Source organism: Antedon bifida, chromosome 8 (genome assembly GCF_963402885.1).
Source record: "Antedon bifida chromosome 8, ecAntBifi1.1, whole genome shotgun sequence".
Taxonomy (NCBI): domain Eukaryota; kingdom Metazoa; phylum Echinodermata; class Crinoidea; order Comatulida; family Antedonidae; genus Antedon; species Antedon bifida.
Window position 1 is genome coordinate 7927996 of NC_136233.1, and position 23887 is coordinate 7951882.

At 35.2% G+C, this 23887-nt stretch overlaps 1 protein-coding gene and 1 long non-coding RNA gene across 2 annotated transcripts; one reads left to right on the plus strand and one right to left on the minus strand.

Annotated features, from left to right (window-relative positions):
- Positions 1–6089: 6089 nt before the first annotated feature.
- On the minus strand, positions 6090–9413 carry LOC144850521 (uncharacterized). The gene has a single exon (XM_078707808.1). It carries the CDS (start codon positions 9411–9413, stop codon positions 6090–6092), a length of 3324 nt encoding a protein of 1107 aa, XP_078563934.1.
- A 13270-nt stretch (positions 9414–22683) lies between these two features.
- LOC144850186 (uncharacterized) lies at positions 22684–23635 on the plus strand. Its single transcript, XR_013614053.1, has 3 exons — positions 22684–22715; positions 23211–23314; positions 23622–23635. It is a non-coding gene; the product is annotated as an uncharacterized LOC144850186 (long non-coding RNA).
- Positions 23636–23887: the final 252 nt, after the last annotated feature.

A 23887-nucleotide genomic window follows, 5' to 3' on the forward strand; every position in this document is an offset into this window, starting at 1 on the left:
CTTATGCTCATTGCTAATGCTCTTATACTCATTCTTAATGCTCTTATACTCATTCTTAATCTTTTATTTATTCTTTTATTCACTCTTATGTGACTTTCCATGCTCTTATACTCTTTCGTCATGCTCTATGTGACTTTCCATACTCTTATGTCAATTATGTGGTATCCAATTATGCGACGTATTATGCTCTTATGAGGTGGTAACTAAAAATGCAACGCAAGTGGCGCACTACTTCAAATGTAAAATAATTGACGGCTGTACAAATAAGTCTAGGAAAGTTGTACACGTTTGAATTAATTATTTTCACAAGTTTCAGCAATAAAAAGTCACGCCTACCTTCTTGCTAGCTAGGCTAGTTAGTTTTTTTAAGGTTGGACCTTTGTAAAACCCTATACACTAGGCCTAGGCTAGGGGATTGTAACTTTTATAGACTTATTTGTACAGCTGTCTATTATTTTACATTCTAAGTAGTGCGCCGCGTGCGTGGGGAATCTGTGTTGCATTTTCAGTTACCTCATAAGAGCATGATACGTCGCATAATGACGAAAGAGTATACTAGCATACCTCATAAGTATGGAACGCCTCCTCTGCCTTCAGTTCACATTTATCATGCAGTACACACCAATCGTCATGCAGTACACACCAATCGTCATGCAGTACACACCAATGGTCATGCAGTACACACCAATCGTCATGCAGTACACACCAAACATCATGCAGTACACACCAATCGTCATGCAGTACACACCAATCGTCATGCAGTACACACCAATCGTCATGCAGTACACACCAATTGTCATGCAGTACACACCAATCGTCGTTCACATTTATCATGCAGTACACACCAATCGTCATGCAGTACACACCAATCGTCATGCAGTACACACCAATCGTCATGCAGTACACACCAATCGTCATGCAGTACACACCAAACATCATGCAGTACACACCAATTGTCATGCAGTACACACCAATCGTCATGCAGTCAAATATTGCGTAATTTATACCGCCACCTATCGACAAAATCGAATATCACGTTATTTATTAGACGGCTGTAAAACTAAGACTATTTAAACTTCTTTTATGGAATTCAATAATTGCAATGGCCTCCTAGCCGCGCCTGTGTCTCGCATAATAAATTATTGTATATATAAAAAAACAGAGCATTCACAGAGATGTGTAGCGGTTAAAAAAAGTACAGTATGTCAAACATAAAAGAAATCTTAGAGTCGATGGCCTAGTTTTACAGCCGTCTAATAAACGTCACGTGATATTCGATTTTGTCGATAGGTGGCGGTATAAATTACGCAATATTTCACTGCATGACGATTGGTGTGTACTGCATGACGATTGGTGTGTACTGCATGACGATTGGTGTGTACTGCATGATGTTTGGTGTGTACTGCATTACGATTGGTGTGTACTGCATGATGTTTGGTGTGTACTGCATGACGATTGGTGTGTACTGCATGACGATTGGTGTGTACTGCATGATCATTGGTGTGTACTGCATGACGATTGGTGTGTACTGCATGACGATTGGTGTGTACTGCATGATAAATGTGAACGACGATTGGTGTGTACTGCATGACCATTGGTGTGTACTGCATGACCATTGGTGTGTACTGCATGACCATTGGTGTGTACTGCATGACGATTGGTGTGTACTGCATGACCATTGTGAACTGAAGGCAGAGGAGGCGTTCCATACATAAGAGCATGATACGTCGCATAATGACGAACGAGTATAAGAAGAGCACACCTCATAAGCGCATGATACGTCGCATAATGACGAAGAGTATTGGTGTGTACTGAATGATAAATGTGAACTGAAGGCAGAGGAGGCGTTCCATATATAAGAGCATTACATATGAGCATAAGAGCATTGTGTGCAGTATAAGAGCATAATGAAATAGTATAAGAGCATGACGTCATCGAATGAGAAGAGATTACTGGCGTTCCATAGAAAACGTGGTCCCGATCGTCTTCAGCGTTGGGCCCGATCTAGACTTGCACCAAGTCTGTATTTATTGTCTTTTTTATTTATTTATTTGTTTTTATTTCGACCGCGATTTTTGTCTGAAATCCAAACTCAAGTAATACACGTATGAAACGCCATACGTGCAAAATATTTATATTTATACTAATATTAAGACAAAACTCCGTCTGGAGCCCAGACTAGGCCCGATCGTCTCATGCGTTAGCCCGATCGTCTCATGTGTAATGTGTTAGGAACCATTTTGGTCCCGATCGTCTCATTCGCTGGGCCCGATCGTCTTAGCGCATGGGCCCGATAGTCTTGTGTTTGATATGGTAAAATCGATCGCCTTTTATTTTGGTTCCGATAAAATCGGGTATTCGGTATGAAGCGTTGCTGATACGCTTTTGCGGTTGTAATTGGTTCTGGTCAATATTGTTAGGTATTATATTTAGTTCGGTATCAAATTGGTGGCAAATGCTACCATACATTTTTGGAAAGCTTAATATGTCTACTTTTCAGAAATCCATGATAGCAATGTCAATTGTACAGCTTAATAGTCAATTTTTAGGATTATATAAAACCGCCTACGGAAAATATGCAACACAAAATTTTGGGGTAGGGGGTAACATTTTTGCTAATAACTTGGGATTGAGTGATCATATTATTTGTATTTTCTTTGAGTCAGTATGTAGTCCAGTCAATCTAATGATATACCCACCACAAATTGCAATAGTAACAAAGGCAGCAAGTATTTTTGAATTCCATATAAAGTGTAGAGCAACATACTAAAAGTCACCGAAAATCCAAGCATTGGGTCAAGGGGTCAGAGGTCAATAAAGGTCATTTTAAGTCAAAATTAATATGCCCCATTAATTACATATATTTAACCATTTGAAATACATTATATACAAGTTTGATTTATGTCATCCGAAAGCTTATTAAATTTCCTATTCAGTGATATCAAACTTATAGTCATAACATGTTATTTAGAATGTCATTCTTGCGGAAAAACACAACATAATGTGTCAATTTTGGCAAAAAATGTTGTTTTAGCTGTAATCAACAATGGTATACACACAGGGATATCCTGGGGTGAACATTTCAGTCCAAAGCGATACACTAATGACCAGCTCAAGATGCAGATGAGTGACATCTCCGTTCCTGTTGCTTCTGGATGATCTACATTCCATTTTTTCCAGATGGCATTTGTGTTGCCATGGTTACAGTATTTATATTGGGATGTACACTATAAGTATTTTAACGATTTTTTAACCAGTAGAAATACAAAGATGTTCAACAGCAGTTTGACAATGACCTCCATGTTGTATGACGTTCGGACCATCTGGACTGGATTGAAAGGGTTTCTATGAGAAGCCTCAAAGAAAACCAGAGGTTTGGCAAGAGGTATAGGAATGAGTACATTGTCACACAGCCGCAATTACGGCTCTTTCGGACATGTAATTGCTGGTAACCAACGGTGAACAACGGTAAATAGCCACAACTGTACACATATAAATGTAAAAAGTAAAATTTAATAATAATCTTTGACAACCAATTCTTTCTTTTATAATTCAAACCCCCAAAAAAAAACCCACAAAAAAAACCCAACCAATTCTCAAACAATGATACCGTATTCCTATTCCCCACACACTTTATGCAATTCCCCAAATTTCCCAATCCTTTCAAACAAAATATCAACAATCTTCTTATTTTTAAATAAATCCCCGAAACCCCCCTTTCAAATACAATAATATCACAAGATGAATAATTAAACAATAATAAATGTCCACAATATCGTTCCTTCTTGCCTTCTCTCCTACGCTGACACAAAACCAAATTAGAAAGATAAAAGTTAAAACGATTCTGCAAATAAACAACTCCCACGCCTCTGCTCCCGTTCTGCTTGTATTATCAATTATAATTCTTCCTATTTTCTGACATATAAATAAATCGAATATAAAGTTAAAATGTTTCTTGATGTCGTTCTGCCCTGCAATCCGCTCCCCGACCAATTATTTCTTTCTCTTTTTCCACGTAAAATAATATCAGTATCAATCCAGTTACTCTTCAATATTTCCAAACAATTCTTTACATGCAACAACTTCTGCTGTTTCCAACAGTTATTTCTTCCGTCAATTTACATTCACAATTTTAATTAATCCTCAGTAATCTCAACAATTAACAGTTCTACATTTAAGTACAGCCTTATAGTATTACTTCCAACTCACAATTTATTAACTTCATGTATATCACTTTATTTCCTTTCTGCTTCAGCTCTATATCACCATAATTATCTCCAACTCACAATTTATTAACTTCATGTATATCTCTTTATTTCCTTTCTGCTTCAGCTCTATATCACCATAATTCAATTACTTCTTCTCCTGTACGTCTTAGTTTCTCATATCAATATTCACCTATCCCTTTCTGGCTTAACATAACATAGCCCTCCTTCTCTGTCTCCTCTCAATTTCCATCTACCTCAAAATTCCCTCAATTATCCACATATCACCACCTTATCCTTCTCCACCAATCAGCAACTCACACACTAACTTAACCCTTATACCTCTCCTCCAATCAGCAAACACCACACAATCCTTCTCTGCAACACAACAACTCTGCTCCACTGGCTTCACACAATAGCTTCCTAAAACAAAAGAAAGGTTCAAATAGTGAAAACAAAGGAAAAGTAAGAATGACTTGCAAAATATATACACAACTTTATGTCACTTGTGACATTTACTCCCCTCTAAAAGAATAATGTATCAACATTTTCTCCATACCGTGACGGGTCCTATTTACACTCGACTTAAATAATCAGCTCCTACATTTTCACTGCCTTTAATCGCCTCTATTCGGAACTTGTACGGTTGTAGAGCCAAGGCCCATCTCATAATTCGCCCATTGGACAATTTCGCTCTGTGCATAAACACAAGCGGCTGGTGATCAGTTTCCAACGTGAAGTTTCGTCCATATAAATAAGACTCAAATTTTCGTACACTCCATACAATGGCTAAGCATTCTTTTTCCATCACTGAATATGCTTTTTCTCGAGGAAGCAGTTTCTTGCTAGCGTACGCCACGGGAAACTTCACGTCACCATACTGCTGCATTAGAACCGCTCCCACTCCATATTCGGACGCATCTGTTCTCAAAATAAAATCTTTGTTTAAATTAGGAAGGCATAAAATTGGAGTACTGTTTAATTTTTCATTAAGTTTAACAAACGCACTTTCCTGGGCCTTCTCCCAACATATTCGGTTAGGTTCCCGATTCTTCGTTTTGTCGGTTAATGGACAAGCAATCACAGAGTAATTAGGAATGAACTTTCTATAGTAGTTGGTCATCCCAAGGAATGACCGGAGTTGTTTCTTTGTTTCTGGTTGTTTGGCTGACAAGATGCTTTGTATCTTTTCCACTCGAGGTTGAACATGTCCTTTCCCTACCACATGGCCAAGAAACTCGATTGTTTCATAACCAATGAAACATTTGCTTGGTCGAGCAGTTAGATTGGCCCTGCGGAGACGTCCAAACAATTCAGACAAACATTTCATATGTTGATCCCAAGAAGCTGTGTGAATTAGAATGTCATCAATATAATTAAGTGTATTATCCATTCCTTTGAGTAATTTTCTCATGATACGACTGAAAGTAGCCGGTGCATTGACTAAGCCGAACGGCATGACATTAAATTGAAACAAACCATCTGGTGTTAGAAAGGCTGTTAAAGGTTTTGACGCTTCATCCATGGGAACTTGCCAATACCCTTTACTTAAATCTATCTTAGTAAAATAATGATCATGGGCCAACTTTGTGAACAGTTCCTCTTGGTCCGGAATCGGTTCGGCGTCAAAAACTGTAACCTGATTAAGTTTTCGAAAGTCCACGCAGAATCGATTTGACCCATCCGGTTTCTTTACCAATACTATTGGAGAGGCAAACGGTGCCCCTGAAGGCTCCACTACACCCAAATTTAACATCATATTTACCTCATCCTTAATGGTACCTCGCAACGCATGTGGAAGTGGATAGGGCTTGGAACGGATTGTACCATCAGTTTCCAGCTTGATTTCATGCTGCCCAAGTGTAGTCTTACCCGGTAAATCCGTCAGTACATCTTTGTAGTTTCCGATAAGTGCTTTAGTGTATCATCCAGGCTTTCGTTGATGTGGATGTCGGCTGTTGTTTCTTTTGCTAGTAGAGGGTGGAGCTGTAAAAGATTCTCATTAGATAGATGATAATTTTGGTTATTTGTAAATGTTTCATTAGGTTCGCATTCAATAACAGCTGTGCTAGCTAATTCAAGGATACCAGAAGGCTCGGATACCCCTAAGGCAGCACTAATGTCTGCGGTTCGCTCATAATACTTTTTTAAGAGATTGGCGTGAAATATTTTGAATTTCCCGTTAAGGTCAATTTGGTAGTCTAGATACCCAAATTTCTTTACAACCTTAAAAGGACCTTTCCATTGAAGCAATAGTTTGTTTTTGTCTGTGGGTAATAAAAGTAGTACCTTATCCCCAACCTCAAATTCCCGGGACTTACTCTTTTTGTCATAATATTGTTTGTACCTGACCTTAGATTTTTGTAGATTCTTCTGAGCCATCTGACAGGTTTCATGTAGTCGTTCCCGTAAATCCATAACGTACTGGTAGGTGCTTTTTGTTTCTGGTGTTTCGATTTCTTCGGTCCACAATTCCCTTAGGATGGACATGGGTCCTCGTACGGTACGGCCATATAACAGTTCAAAAGGAGAAAACCCTAAACTTTCCTGTGAAGATTCCCTAACCGCAAAAAGTAGTGGGTCAATGTAACGATCCCAATCAGTAGGCCTTTCTGCACACATACGTTTCAGCATTTGTTTGAGTGTTCCATTGAACCGTTCGACCAAACCATTACAAGCTGGGTGATATGGAGATGTCATTACCTGACGTATAGACAACAACTTACTAACTTGCCTCATGACTTCAGATGTAAATTGTGATCCCCTATCGGTAAGCATTTCTTTCGGGATACCAAGTCTAGAGAAAACACCAACCAAGGCCTCAGCAACCCGTTCAGCTTCAATATTTGGTAGAGGCACTGCCTCTGGATAACGAGTAGCAAAATCTATTATTGTGAGTATATAACGATTACGACCTTTAGACATGGGGAAAATGGGACCAACTATATCAACGGCAATCCGTTCAAACGGCACCTCGATCAAAGGCATGCTTCCTAGAGGCACTTTCGTAACTCTACCTTTTTGTACAGTTCTCTGACAAATGTCACAGGATCGACAATATCGAGTAATATCTGCAGTTACCCCAGGCCACCAAAATGTTGTCAACACTTTATCTGTCGTCTTTTTTACCCCTTGGTGTCCTCCTAATAAGGTTTCATGGGCTTGGCGCATTACCTGGCGTCGATAGTCAGCTGGCACTACTAGTTGGGTAAACTTATCCCCGTGTTCAATATTAGGAGAGGAAAATTGCCTATATAATAGGTCTTTATGATAAATAAACCTAGCCTCGGCTTGTTTGTTACTCACAGTTGTAGTTTGTTTCTCTGCAAGATCCTTGAATTTTGCAAGGCTGATATCTTGTTGCTGGGCGGTTTTCATAATTCCCGCTGTGATGATTTGCTTGTGTATTTCTGTAGTTTTAAGTGTTCTGAATGGTTTATCCATAGTGTTAGCTTGAGACCGGGTAACAACAGAACATCCTTGAAGATTTCGCTCTGTCCATGTGGGATCTGGATTTCCTGGTGCTCGTACTCCTGCAATATTACCTAATATCAAGTCATAAATAGGGTTATTCATACATAGTGCATACGTCTTTCCTGAAAAAAATGGAGTATTAACATGTATTAATGCAACCGGTAAGTTGCGGACCGTGCCATCAATCAGCACACATGTTTTCTCCTTACCAGTAAGTTGTTCGGCTGATACAAGATCTTTCTTCACAACCACCCCACTACAGCCACTGTCACGAAGAACAGAGACGCAGCGTGACCCAACACAACCTGTATAAACGGGCATTTTACTAATTGAATTATTTAGAGCCGCTGTCATAATTGGAAGACAGTGCCCACATTGAAGAGTGACCTTATCACCATCATTATTGATACAACATTGATTTAAAGACTCTGACATTTTCGTAACCATACTGGCACCCACATCGGGAATTTCTTCTTTGGCTTTACATTCGTGTTGTTTTGTACATTTCTGGCAATCAGACTCTGTTTGTGGTGAAGTAGACAACCCAGCGCAACTGTTGGCGTCCTGTCTACAATTTCTGGCAATATGTCCTGTTTTTAAGCATCGGTAACATTTTGGAGGAGAGTTTGGCTTATGCATAGTTGAGGCTCTGCAATTTCTAGCTAGGTGACCTACACGATGACATATAAAACAAGTTGGACTACGGAAACTAGAAGGGCTTTGTGATGAGGATGTACTGGGAACATTATTAGAGGAGAGTTGAGGAGAATTTGGCTCTTTTTGTTTAAACTCTATTGGTTTACCAAATAATCCCCCACGAGCTTCCAAATATTGCTCCGCAATTTCAGCCATCGCTTGTATCGTTTTCGGTTGACGTTCCCTTAGGAACAGAGCTAGGTCCTTCCCACACCCATCGGTAAACTGCTCTCGCAGCAATAAATCTTTTAACCCCTGAAAGGTTTTTTCCCCCTCTGCTAGGTCAATCCACCTATCAAGATAATTGCTTATCCTCGCAGCAAATTGCGGGCCGCTTTCTCCGTATTCGGGCTTAGCTGTTCGTAACTTATGTCGAAATCCATCGGCGGTTAACTGAAACCGTTTTAGAAGAGCCAATTTCAACAGTTTGTAATCGTTAGCTTCAGCTGACGACAACCTGGAATAAACCTCGAGAGCCTTCCCAGTTAGTAGGGCACTTAAGTTAACCGGCCACTCAATTTCTTTCCACTCCTGACTAGTCGCATACCGTTCAAACCTTTTCAGATAGGCATCTAGGTCATCTGTTCGATCATGGAAAGGGGGTAATTTAGGTTTACTGGCCTTAACCCGTGACTCAGGATTGGGTAATACTCTACCACCCGGCCGTGCCCGATTCTTTTCTTGTTCTAATTGGATTTCTAACCTTCGCATTTCTATAAGATAGGCCTGTTCGTTTTCTCTCTCTTTTTCTTCACTCGCTCTTTTTCTCTCTGCTTCGTCCCTCTCTAGTACCTCTCTTCTCTCTCTCTCTTCCTTCTCTAGTGCCTCTCTTCTCTCTCTCTCTTCCTTCTCTAGTGCTCTCTCTTCCCTGTCTCTGTTTCGCTCCATTTCTTCTCTCTCCCTGTTTCTCTCTTCTCTCTCTAGTGCTCTCTCTTCTCTCTCTCTGGCAGCTTCCTCTCTCTTTTCCACAAACTCTCTTAATTCCACTCCATCTAACCCCAACGCTTTTCCTGCGTCAACAATTTTAGTGAGATCCATTTCTTAAGAAAAAAAAAAAAAAAAATATATATATATATAAGTATCCAATATAAGTATACAGTATGCCAATAATATGGCAAATAGACAATCCAAGAATCACGTACAATTGTTTCATCTACCAATGTTCACGCTAGGTTACAAAGTTTCCCGGACGAGCCCCCATAAATGTCACACAGCCGCAATTACGGCTCTTTCGGACATGTAATTGCTGGTAACCAACGGTGAACAACGGTAAATAGCCACAACTGTACACATATAAATGTAAAAAGTAAAATTTAATAATAATCTTTGACAACCAATTCTTTCTTTTATAATTCAAACCCCCAAAAAAAAACCCAAAAAAAAAACCCAACCAATTCTCAAACAATGATACCGTATTCCTATTCCCCACACACTTTATGCAATTCCCCAAATTTCCCAATCCTTTCAAACAAAATATCAACAATCTTCTTATTTTTAAATAAATCCCCGAAACCCCCCTTTCAAATACAATAATATCACAAGATGAATAATTAAACAATAATAAATGTCCACAATATCGTTCCTTCTTGCCTTCTCTCCTACGCTGACACAAAACCAAATTAGAAAGATAAAAGTTAAAACGATTCTGCAAATAAACAACTCCCACGCCTCTGCTCCCGTTCTGCTTGTATTATCAATTATAATTCTTCCTATTTTCTGACATATAAATAAATCGAATATAAAGTTAAAATGTTTCTTGATGTCGTTCTGCCCTGCAATCCGCTCCCCGACCAATTATTTCTTTCTCTTTTTCCACGTAAAATAATATCAGTATCAATCCAGTTACTCTTCAATATTTCCAAACAATTCTTTACATGCAACAACTTCTGCTGTTTCCAACAGTTATTTCTTCCGTCAATTTACATTCACAATTTTAATTAATCCTCAGTAATCTCAACAATTAACAGTTCTACATTTAAGTACAGCCTTATAGTATTACTTCCAACTCACAATTTATTAACTTCATGTATATCACTTTATTTCCTTTCTGCTTCAGCTCTATATCACCATAATTATCTCCAACTCACAATTTATTAACTTCATGTATATCTCTTTATTTCCTTTCTGCTTCAGCTCTATATCACCATAATTCAATTACTTCTTCTCCTGTACGTCTTAGTTTCTCATATCAATATTCACCTATCCCTTTCTGGCTTAACATAACATAGCCCTCCTTCTCTGTCTCCTCTCAATTTCCATCTACCTCAAAATTCCCTCAATTATCCACATATCACCACCTTATCCTTCTCCACCAATCAGCAACTCACACACTAACTTAACCCTTATACCTCTCCTCCAATCAGCAAACACCACACAATCCTTCTCTGCAACACAACAACTCTGCTCCACTGGCTTCACACAATAGCTTCCTAAAACAAAAGAAAGGTTCAAATAGTGAAAACAAAGGAAAAGTAAGAATGACTTGCAAAATATATACACAACTTTATGTCACTTGTGACATACATCCAGACCAAATCTGCGCTGAAATGTATGTAATGCCTTGCAATAGTATCAGGGCGTTACTCCAGCAGCGGCCAACATAAGACCTTATGGCCACACGTCAGGGACACAATGGCAATTGAAAAATACATTTGGTTACGACTCAGAGACTTCATACCATTGATACGGGAGTTACTGCAGGTGATTCGGAATATAAGCAATGTGGTATTAAGCATTGAATATTTTGGCCAGAAAGTCTTGCAATGTATTCAAGATCCTGGCAATAAAGTCATATGTACATACAGGCAAATATGTGTGCATTGATCCTACAGTTCCAGAGGAGACTCGAGGTGACAACATGAACATGAACTGTGTTATCCACCAGCACTTTTTGAAACTACCAACTTACAATACTTTCAGCTAATAAACCAACATGATGCTATGTGGAAACAACTTCTTCTGAATAGTCTAACACATCCAAATCACTGAATGATGTCCAGTAGGCCTACATTCTTGATGGTAGTAAAAAATATTGCTCTGCCATCATAGTCTTTGATGATTATGAAAGCGGTTCATACACCAAAGACGGCGCACATGGTAAGGCGTGTCAGGTGGTAGTGTCCCTGTAGATTTTACCAGTGACATGTTCCACAAAATTAGATCATTTTCTGTAACAAACAACAATTTATAAATCTTTGTAACTAGTATTTGAACAACATGGCAATGAGGGAATGCAACTGCTGATGCAGATGTTCTTTCGGATAGTACAAAAACCCATTGAATCAGCAAACAGGAAAACATCTGTCATTATCCGATGACACGGATCTAGTGCTCCTCTGCAGTCAAGCATTTAAAACATATTTTGATATTCTTTAGACTGGAACTGAGATGCTGGACTATCAAACTGGTTCAAACAGTACTTTTGAGAGACATCTGTTTGCTCATGCGATACTGGTGACACAACATCCAGAGTTTTCAGAATTGTCTCTAAAAAAAGCCAGCACCTGAGTATCTCCTTGAAGCATTCAGGGGTAACTAGAACTACATGTGGTGAATGCAATGGCATTTCACTGTACTAATACCCGAACAAGAAAGTGATACTGATGACATATAAGTTGTGAGTCCTTTTCTATTTGAAGGGTTTAACAATATCATCCCACACGGAGCAATTCAAATAAAAAGGTCTGGATTAAAATGATCCTACAAAATATACAAAAATATCACAATACACAGTACAATATAACAAGAGTCAAAGTTCAAGAAGAGTCAGATGGCAACTGGCAAAAACGAATTTCTTTTCCGGTTTGTTCTACATGCATCAAAAGCGACACCCATGAGGCATGAGCTCGAAATCACTGAACAAGGCATGGTTAACATTTTTTAGAATAGCTCTACTTTTTTCTAGAGTTTGCATGTCACAGAAGGAAGATAAGCTACAAAGTTGACAACCTATTAATTTAGAACTTAAGTTAACAATTCTTTGTAGTGAGTTTCTCTCTTTGACCCTAAGACTAAAAAACCAGCATATAAAGGAAAAAAGTTAAAACGTTCTTAATAAAGGAATTATAAAAAAACCTGAGAATTACTTTATCTATCGACATTAAAATGGTTCAGCTTCCTTAACAGATAAAGTCTCTGGTGTCCTTTCTTTACTATTCATGCCTCTGTATTTAATTCCTAGCTGAGATTGTCCTCAAATATAGTACCTAGGTATTTAAAGGAATGGACAATATCGCTGGTTCGTCATTATGATGGATACCAGAGGGCTGCGTCCTTTCTCCTTCCTAAAATCTACAATCATGTCCTTGGTTTTGGTCACATTGGGTTCCAAGTAGAAGTTTCCACAAAATTGGATAAAACAATCTAATGCGGAACCATGACCGTCCTGTGAATTTTGAAGGAGAGACAGCAAGACAGTGTCGTCAGCAAATTTGACAAGATGACTATTGTCCTGTTCTCTGCGACAGTCATCATTCTTCTAGCTAGCATTATTTTTCCTATTTCATGATGATACAATAGGTACAGGAAAAACATTATTTGCACCAAATACTACCAAAATATAAATAAAATATATATAACCATAATTTAGTTTTACGTAAAAGGTCAATGACCTCTATAGTTACATAAAAACTGTTGTATCAATTAGTTTTTAGAGTAAGCAATACATATTATACACATTTGTAGTTATTTAGATGTTATTGCCAGGCATAAAATAATGTTACCTACTACTACACTACCTGTTGTTGATAACAATTTATCATTATTATAGGATTATTTTTATTATTGTTATTATTATTTATTTATTTATTATAAGTGCATAATTAATTCAAAATACTTAACATCATTTTTCCTAATTCATATGACGATAGGTACAGAAAAAACACAAGTTACATCAAATGCATCGACAATTATGGAATAAGACATTGCATGTTAATAATTTTGTTAGGAAAAATTTGAGTTTTTGTAAAAGGTCAATAACCTTTTGACCTCTAGTTAAGTATAACTGTTGTATTAATTGTTTTTTTAATGTATATTAGTAGGATATATATACTCTACACATTGGTACTAAAGCTATTTAGATATGATTATAAAATAATAGATTATAGGCATAAACGCTACCCCCTACCCCAAAATTGTTTACATTACATTTGATCAAGAATCAATTTCAATAAGAATAGTACATCATTACTTTTAAAATTCTTCTAGTTAACATCATGTTTCCTATTTTATATATCGATAGGTACAGAAAAAACACAATTTTGATTAAAATGCATCCACAATTATGGCATACGATATTGCAGTTAATCATTTTTTTAAGGAAAAAATGATTTTTTGTAAAAGGTCAATAACCTTTTGACCTCTAGTTACATAAATAAGTGTTGTATTTTGTTTTTTTAAATTGCATTTTAGAAAGAAATATATATTCTACACATTGATATCAAGATTATTGAGATTGGATTATAAACCCACAAGTTATGGGCATACATTACAATTTGTTTTGTTTTTTTGGCCTATTTAATTTTAGTGCGTTGGGTTCTTATCAGTTGATCTCAATCTGCTCCCTAATACAGTGGTGGGTAATGAACCATGTTGGGTCGTCCCACTTTGCTAGGAGGTAACTTTCAGACAGTTAACACAAGTTTTTAATACAAGAAAACAAAGCAATACAATAGGTACAAAAGAACAATGTTAGAGTGAAGAACTATTTATTAGGAGACTATTCCCCTTAAAATAACTATGGTACATTAACAATAAGTATTGTATAGAAAAAAATCCCAAAAGGGCGGAGGCTGATACAGAAGGTAATAATAGAACATCAGATGTGTCATACTGAACTACGCCCAATAGGTAATCTGTTCCATAGGCATAGTGCGTACACTTAATCTGTTAAATATATTATATTTAAATTATTTCTATTTTTATAGCAATCTTCAAATATTGCACAAACAAATAAAAGTAATAATAATTTTAGTAGAACTAAGTGTATACCAACTCCCTGTGTTGCAAAATCATCAAAACAAAGTGCAGTATAACAGTATGTAGATGCTAACTAGTACAATATGAATATATAATATATTACATAGAGATACTAATAATATAATATTAATTTTACATTAAAAAACAGAAATGGAAACCACATAGGTCAAATTCAACGTTTTATATGTGCTACAATCCTTGTCCTATTAGTAAAATGGACGAGTCCGCCAATACGGTAAAACCACGCTGGTGGTTTTCAAATAAACCAAGTGTTTTAAAACTATTTATGTAAAAAATCCTGTACCCTAATCTTAAATATATTTACATATTACAAATAAGGGATAATAACTCTTAACTTTCGTGAAAAAATTAAGCGTTTTGGATAAGTAGTTTTTCAGCAACTGTAATTTTAGTTTTAACGTTACGTTCTGACTGTTAAGGAAAGCTTTGTCGACTTCGAAAATTTTCTCCTAGCCGGTCACTGACAAACTAAAACACTGCTTCAAAAAAGGGGCTGTGCCGACGAAGTATCTGAACCAATCAAATTTTAATTTAGGTCATTAGAAAGCTTGATTGATTAGCTTTTGCATGGTGGAACAGCCAATATCATTGGATAACTAGGTCAAACTTAATTTAAAAAAACATGACATTGTAGGTACTTAATTAGGCACTACAATGTCGAAACAGCCATAAAAATCGGTCAATTAATAACAAAGTTACATTGAAAAAACTTTCAAAAAATAGCAGTTTTTCGGTGATTTCGTGCCGTTTAGCGGAAATCGCCCGGATTTTTAGGTACATAAAACAAATTGTAATGAATGTTACCCCTACCCCAAAAATATTTACGGAATAAAATCACTATATAGTTGTTGAGATTACGTAAAAAATAATGTGTTCCAATGCTTCAATTTTCGGTGACTTTTAATATGTCATTCTAAACTACATTTGGAATGAAAAAATCAATGTTTCGTTACTATTGCAATTTGTGGTGGGTTTACCTCTAAATATCACTAGATTGACTGGACTAATGTAGTGTATAGACTGCTTAAGCATAATATATTTTTATAAGTAAATCCAACAATTATTGACGCCATTAGAGGTCAGAAGGTCATTGAACTTTAATAAAAAATGAATTTTTTTCACTTTCAGTTTTTAACAAAAAAAATAAAATAGATGTTATGCAAACTGATGTTTTCATGAACATATAGACCCAATAAACAAGAAAATTGAAGTTAAAGATTAGCAAAATATGAATATACTGTGTATTATGAAGAAATTTGTTGTTTTTAGTAATTTGTAATCGTTTACAATTATGGGGTAGGGGGTAACATTTTTGCAAATAATTTACAATTTAGTTAACATATTTGCATTTTCTTGCTATCAGTATGTAGTGTATAGATTGCCTAATTGTAATATACTTTTTAAAAATGAATCCCGCATTTACTGACATCTTTAGAGGTCAAAAGGTCACTGACCTTTAATCAAAAATGCAATTTCTTCTAAAATAGCCTATGAATTTCAATTTTAAACACAAAAATACAAGAAATCTTATGCAAACTAATTTTTTCTTAAACCTATAGACACAATAAATAAGAAAATTGAATTTAACATTTTTTCAAAATTGAATATGCTGTGCATTATAAAGAAACTTGTTCGTCATTAGTAATCATTGACAATAATGGGGTAGGGGGTAACATTTTTGCAAATAACTTAAGATTTAGTTAACAGATTTACATTTTCTTGTTATCATTATGTAGTGTATGGATTTCTTTATTGTAATATGCTTTTAAAAAATGAATCCAACATCTATTGATGCCTTTTAGAGGTCAAAGGTCAACGACTTTTAATAAAAAATGCAATTTCTTCTAAATTAACTTATAAATTTCAATTTTAAACACAACAATATATAGAGATCTTATGTTAATGTTTTCCCAAACCTATAGACATAATGAACAAGAAAATTGAAGTTAAACAAACAAATATTCTGTGAATTTATGAGGACATTCTGTCTGTTAATAGTAATTTCTTATTAACAATTATAGGGTAAGGGGTTACATTTTTCCTAATAACTTTGTATTTAGTGATCACATTTGCATTTTTTTGGTATTAATATGTACTGTGTAGGTTGCTTAATTGTTATATTCATTTTGAAAAAAATAAAATGTAACATATATTGACATCTTTTTAGGTCAATTGGTCATTGAACATTTTTTAAAAATGCAATTTCGTCCAAATTTACATTAATAAAGTTTCAATATTTAACGCAAAAATACAACAAATCTAATACAAACTTTTTTTTAAACCTATAAAGACAATGGACAAGAAATTGAAGTTTTTTTTTATTTGCTTTTTATTTTACTGCAACTATTATGACAGAGAACATAATTTAAAAAGTATCATAAATTCAAACTGTTACCGCTTTGATGTTTAGTTCGTAACACGCTTTTTATTTTAAGGGGAATCTCCGGATTGTGGCATGGTCAACAAAATCACGAGCTGAAAAACAACAAGGGAAGGTTACTCGTCTCAACTCCTCCTACCACCACAAAATTATTCGACCATTGACATTTATTATATTAATATACATTTAAACATTAGTATAATTATAAACAATCATATTTTGAAAAGCACATCCTCTCCTCCTCACCTGTAATAATAAAGTAAATGAAATATATAATTAGCATAAATAAATAAAAATACTCATCGTCTAAAAATATACAGACGGTAAAATAAATAATCTATAGTAGGCATACCAAAGGAAATGGTAGCTAATCGGTTATTGATGAACTCCTCTCTGTACATAAAGTGGAATTTTGCTGACGAAAACCAGAGTCAAGAACGTCGTTAGGCATAATGTTACTTGTAATGTTCAGCATAAAGTAAGACGCACGAAGATTAAGTATCCGTAAGTTTATTTCATATTTCGTTCCATTTGTTGATATTTTGGAATACTTAAGTTGCCATGTTTTTTTTTAAATATTATTATAATGGTATTATATATCTATATTATAATTTTCTTAAATCGTATCATAATTATTAAGTTTAGTCACCTTAATACAAGTGGAGTATGATACATAAATATAGATATAGTCTGTAATACAGACTAGGTATTGTTATAATAGTTATAGGCTATTCCCCGGGCTATTCAGCAGAACCTCCACTCGTCACGTGAAACACTACGGTCAGTCCCTATATCCAGGGGACGCCTTTATTCAGGGGTAATTACCTGTTGTAAAGACTTATTTATATGTATATAATTAGAGTTGAATTATTTTTATTTTGTTGTAATAATCAACATCATCATCATTGTCACCGGTGTTAACATAATCATCTATATCATCAAAATCATTGTCGTTAGCATCAATATCACACACGCTATTATCATAGTTATCAATGACATCAAATTTTTAGTTATTTTCTTTGTATAAGGTTGACAGAAAGTTCTTTCATACCCTGAAATGGGTTGATAAATCATTGTCATTGTAAAACATTGTCATCATCATTTTCATCGTCAAGTCATCAACATTATTACCATAACTTTCAATAGTCAACATTCCAGTTTAAATATTATATAGTTTTCATCATCGCCACATTATCGTAACTAATTCTTTATTTTCTTTTTTTGTTGATAATTGGGTCGCCCAGAGCTGTTATCGCAGTGTTTCAAGAATTGTTGTAAATTTTTATGTACACACAAGATTCCAATTTGTTTAAACACACATTATCACCATTATTATTATTATGTACAGATGTAGTTATCATAATAATAATATTTATTGGTTAGGCCTACTCTCCTTTAGTTATTTTTTTACGCTGCTGCTCTAGCCCGCTACGTCCCATTAGGACTACTCAATCAGAAGCTAAAGCAAGCAGCAGTTATAGTTCTAAGGACGACGACGACGATTTTTTGCGAAAATGGAAACTCCACTATAATTTATTGATTCCAGCTGCTACAGTAGACCCAAAAAACGTCTGGGAAAAGAGGCTATTAAGACATGTCATGCTAAAATTACAAATCCCAAAGCATTTCTGGTATATTCACTGTCAGATATTCATTGAATTATTATCTAAACAGTCCATTAAAGTTTGTGTTTGTAATAGGATACTTCACACTTGAAATATCTAGGGTGATGAAGTGATCCCCAGACTTGACCTTAGCAATAAAATTAACTAAAGTGACAGAAATTGAGTATTCACTTCTGTAACAAAAAAAATAATATTTATTCACATATAAAAAAAAGAAAAGAAACCCAAAAACCATTGTCTGACAGACAATTTAAGTATTTGTTGCTTTAAATTACATTTTGTCAGGTAAAATAACTATTATGTGACAATAAAATGACACATTCAAAAATATTTGAAATAAAAAATATTTTTCAATAAGCGAGCAGCGTTTTTTGTAAGAAATAGTTCTTGTTTAATTTATCATAACTGTACTCTAAATCGTTTTAACATTGATAATCTTTGTCTACCAGTGGGCGTATTCCCCAATCGCACTTTAGAGATATTTTCCTGAAATCCTAAGAAAATATTTAGGGTTTTAACAAAGGTTTTAAGGTTAAGTGAAATCCTTAACTTTTCTATTTTCTCCTTAACTTTTAAGGGACCTCATAGATCTGTTGGACCCCGTTAAAAAAGTATTACCTACGGAGGTTAGTTATCCTGGAGAAGATATCTGGTTTTGTTTCATGTTTCTTGCTAAATTAATACTAATTAATTAATCGATAACCAAAAAAACCTTCCTTCTCATGACATCGTAATCATCAACATCATTATCATCAACCCTCATTTTCATCTTATTCATTTTACCGCCATCCATTAATTAATTAAGTGAAATTGTCATTATTAAAAAATTACCATCAATAATTAGGCTCATACAACATTTGATACACAATTTCTCTTTTCGTATTATTACCACCGCCAACAATTTATCGTTATTAATTAATAATTATTTGACATTATCACTGTACTTTGTTGGCATGCTGACGTTACTTTGAAGGCTTTCATCATCATTATCCTAATCATTTTATTAGTACCCATCGCTATTGATTTTGTATTGTCGTTTTAAAAATTGAACAGTCAATATAACAGTAATAATATTACTGTCGGAAATAACAATAGAACGTACTTCTTCTTTCAGACATTAATATGATGAAGATTACCATATTTTATCTTATAATAGTAGGCCTTTGTATGATTTCAAACGTAAGTTTATTTCACATTCGTCATATTATAGTCATAATGTTACAAAACAGGAAATCATTAGGTGAAAATGCAATTTAAATTAGTCAACTAATTATTTACATGATTACGTATCCTTACACCTGTTTGCTAATTAGCATACTAATGTATTTTCAACATTCAATTTCTACAAAGCAATACAACGCCTGTTTGCTATAGCGAATATATTGGCGCGAATCGAACATTCCTGAGTTATGATTGGTTGCGCATTTTGTTTACGTCACAAAAATATATGAAAATATAAATAGTAAATAGTCAACGATAAATTCGCCTAAACAGGTAATTGTTCAACACTTTTTATCTTGTTTCTGTCATCACTTGCCAATTTATTTTGTCCCAATAAATAATTTTTTACTTTATTTCGATTTCTAGATTGTAATCGTTCAAAGTTATTTTGATGAACCACCAGATGGTGAGTAACCCATTTTACTTTTTCATCAAATCTCATTTAAGAAACCGAATTGCGTAATTTCTCTATTATACAATCATATTTCCTGATGATGTTTCTATTCACCTCCATTGTTTGTTTTTTTTGGTTTTTTTTTTCAAGTACATAGTTCGCTTCCTGTTTCTAATTTACTTATGGTTACCATAAGCAAAATAACTTTGCTGGATAACTGAACTAAATAAATAAAACGTCAAACGATCGATCAATCCCCTTCCTTTGAAACACTCTATTCAGGAGACATGCCCATTAGGGAACACTTTGCTTGGTCCCGATGGTATCTTCTTAATTGGGGTTTTTATTATTATATTACATTCTTTCACGTGTACTTTTTCAGATTTTTACGAGATAGCGAGTGGTATTCTTATAGTGGATACAGATTACCCTGCTATTTGGTATTTGCAAAACTCAAACGCATCGAGCCATATTAATGCCTCAACCTGTTTGCCATGTTCATGCGTTGAGATGGTCACTGAAAACACCACATATTCACCAGAATCATTTAACCAAACATATATTGGAAATATATCAGATGGACGGATGATCTCAAAATGCAATGGTTCCTTCGAATACACAGTTTTCCTAGATATATATGATAGGGAATGGGAAAACTCTGTTGCTGTGTTTTTCTTTAATGTATCCGTGAAATTATATGGAGATTTGGAAATACACGTTATAGGACAAAACTCGTTCAGGTTTGACGTGAGTGGTAACATTTCTATCAATGTTCCTATAAATATAAATGGAGAAAATGGCGGCAGAAACGACAAGAACTATGCTGGCGGTTATGGAGGTAATTTAGAAGCTATCTTTAAAAAATCTTAATCGACAAAAGAGTCAGTATTATGTCTATGTTTATTTTTATTATATTTTCAAAAAACAAATCCTCCACAAAAATATAGGGAAAATATCCTGATATAGCATTATATATTTTATTGTTATTATATTATATATATATATATATATGTTTCTTCACAAATATCGCTAGTGTCATATAGATCAAAACCTTTATGTGATTCACATGCGTTGCTGTATTACGAAATGTTCCTATGATACTGGACAAACATTGTCATACGTGGAGATACAGCACCGATAAATACAAGCTAAATCTACTTGATTTTAAATCAATCTTTTATTGGTCTCTTATTAAAGCTAAATTTGATGGTCCCGGAGTAGGTAATTATAATCATAAGTACAATATCAAGCCATGTGGTGGAGGGTTTGGTTCGACTGGAGGAGGGGATTTTTATTCTGGAATAACACGTTTACCGTATGGCGTACAATACTCTTACACTAAAACCTTAATTGGTGGAAGCGCTGGTGAGTTACCATAATAATTAATGACATGACATGACATGACATGACATGACATGACATGACATGACATGACATGACAAAGACATGTTCAGCAGGCACACAGTTGGGTGGAACGGCACTATAACTATCGATACACGCCGGTTGTATACACAAACACAACAAAATAATAAGCCCTCATTTCTTGTGTATCACTATTAATTAACAATGCTTTTACATGATAATTTACATAAAACAAAGAAGCAAGCTCGAATTATTTAATTAAGTAATGTGACGGAGGAAGGTGAAACGAATACACGAATCACTGCGTATTAATTATTTTTTAAACAGAACAAAAACACTTTTATATAGCATACATCAAAACAGCAAGTATTAGCCAACAATAACAACACGAAATATCTGCAGCATCATCACAATTTAAAAAAAAAGAATAAACAGAAATATAATATATATTGATGTGCCATGATGAACACATGTTGTGCCATGATGTAGTCACGATGTACGCATGATGTACACAATCATGATGTGCCATTATGTACACATGTTGTGCCATGATGTTGTACACATGATGTCACATGATGTACACATAACGTGCCATGAATGATGTGCAATGATGTATACATGTTGTGCAATGATGTACACATGATGTGCCATGATGTACACATGTTGTGCTATGCTGTACACATGTTGTGCCATGATGTACACATGACGTGCCATGAAGTACATTACGTGCCATGATGTGCACATGTCGTGCATGATGTGCACATGTCGTGCCATGATGTGCACATGTCGTGCCATGAATGATGTGCAATGATGTATACATGTTGTGCAATGATGTACACATGATGTGCCATGATGTACACATGTTGTGCTATGCTGTACACATGTTGTGCCATGATGTACACATGACGTGCCATGAAGTACATTACGTGCCATGATGTACACATGTTGTGCCATGATGTGCACATGTCGTGCCATGATGTGCACATGTCGTGCATGATGTGCACATGTCGTGCCATGATGTGCACATGTCGTGCCATGAAGTTCATTACGTGCAATGATGTACACATGTTGTGCAATGATGTACACATGTTGTGCCAGGATGTACGCGTGATTTGATGTGCCATGATGTACATATGTTGTGCCATTATGTACACATGATGATGTACACATGACGTGCCATAAAGTAGACCTACATGACGTGCCAGTATGTGTCATGATGTGCCATGTGCACATGTGCCATGATGTACACATGTTTGTGTTATTGTTTTTAGGTGGAGAATGGAGCTATAACCCAAGCATATATCAAGGACGTGGAGGCGGGGCTATGGAATTCAGATCCAGTAGTAATTTTATATTTATCAGTAAGTAGGCCTATGTTGTATCATTGCTCCCTTCATAATGTTATCTGTGAACAAATTCGTGTTATATGTTGAGCCTAAAAATACAAATTTTGTAAAAGAGATGAAGTCAAGAGACAAGCAACAGTTCATCCATCGCTTCTGATTGGTCAAATCACTTCTTGCGTTGCGTTTATAAATGACTGCCAATGGTACTCGCCTCAAGATGGAACACCGATATTTTTCAAATGTAGTTTGAATTCTCCCCAGACCATTCTGGTCATATTATTTTTTATTTTATTAAGCTCTTTTTGATTGTTTGTGTTAGCTTCTTTTTGATTCATATAGGTTATTTTTTAAGGTCTTTTCTTTTAAATTTGTGTTTGTTTGTATTAATATAAATATGAAATTTTAAAAAATCAAAAAAAAATCAGGTCATTTTTATTTTCCATGCTGTAATGTGTATAACGTTAATCAGCTCCTTAGTACTCTATAGCTATTAGCATGCTTTATTTAAAGATTCTTCAATGACTGCTGATGGTCAGGGCGGACTCATTATAGAATCAAGAGCGGACTGTATGGGTGGTGGTAGTGGCGGAATGATACAAGTTATCGCAAATACAGTAAGGAACTGTTTCTATTTCTGAAGAACTGTTTCATAAAAAAAAAAATATCGCGTTTTTGTTCACTTCACAGATTCCGTTTATTTGACGATCAACACTGGAATCAAAATAAAGTTTTGTTTATGTAGACCTGTTTCTGTTGGCAAGAAAATACTGTTCTCTTTAATTTAAAATTAATTAATAAAAAAATCTTGCTCAGTAGAAAAACGGCCATATGATTTTGCTAATAAAAATTATCAATTTGTGAAAAAATCAATCATCATTTGTTCCTATTTAACAGATTGCATAATGTATTTCTTAAATTTAGATTATATTAGGAAGGAGTGCTTATCTAACCGCATTTGGTGGTGTTGGCTCGTTCGTGCCAAATCTGACTAGCTACTGTGGTGGGGGCGGGGCGGGTGGAGTTATCAGATTGCTTTCCTGGGATTTACAAGTTAAAGATATCAATTTACACGCTGACGTCACAGGCGGCGTAGGGAGTGCTTATGGTTCGAGAGGTGAATTTACTAGCCAAAATGTAACCGAAGGTGAGCTCTAGTTAGACTTCACAAAGGTAGTAGGTTACTATTA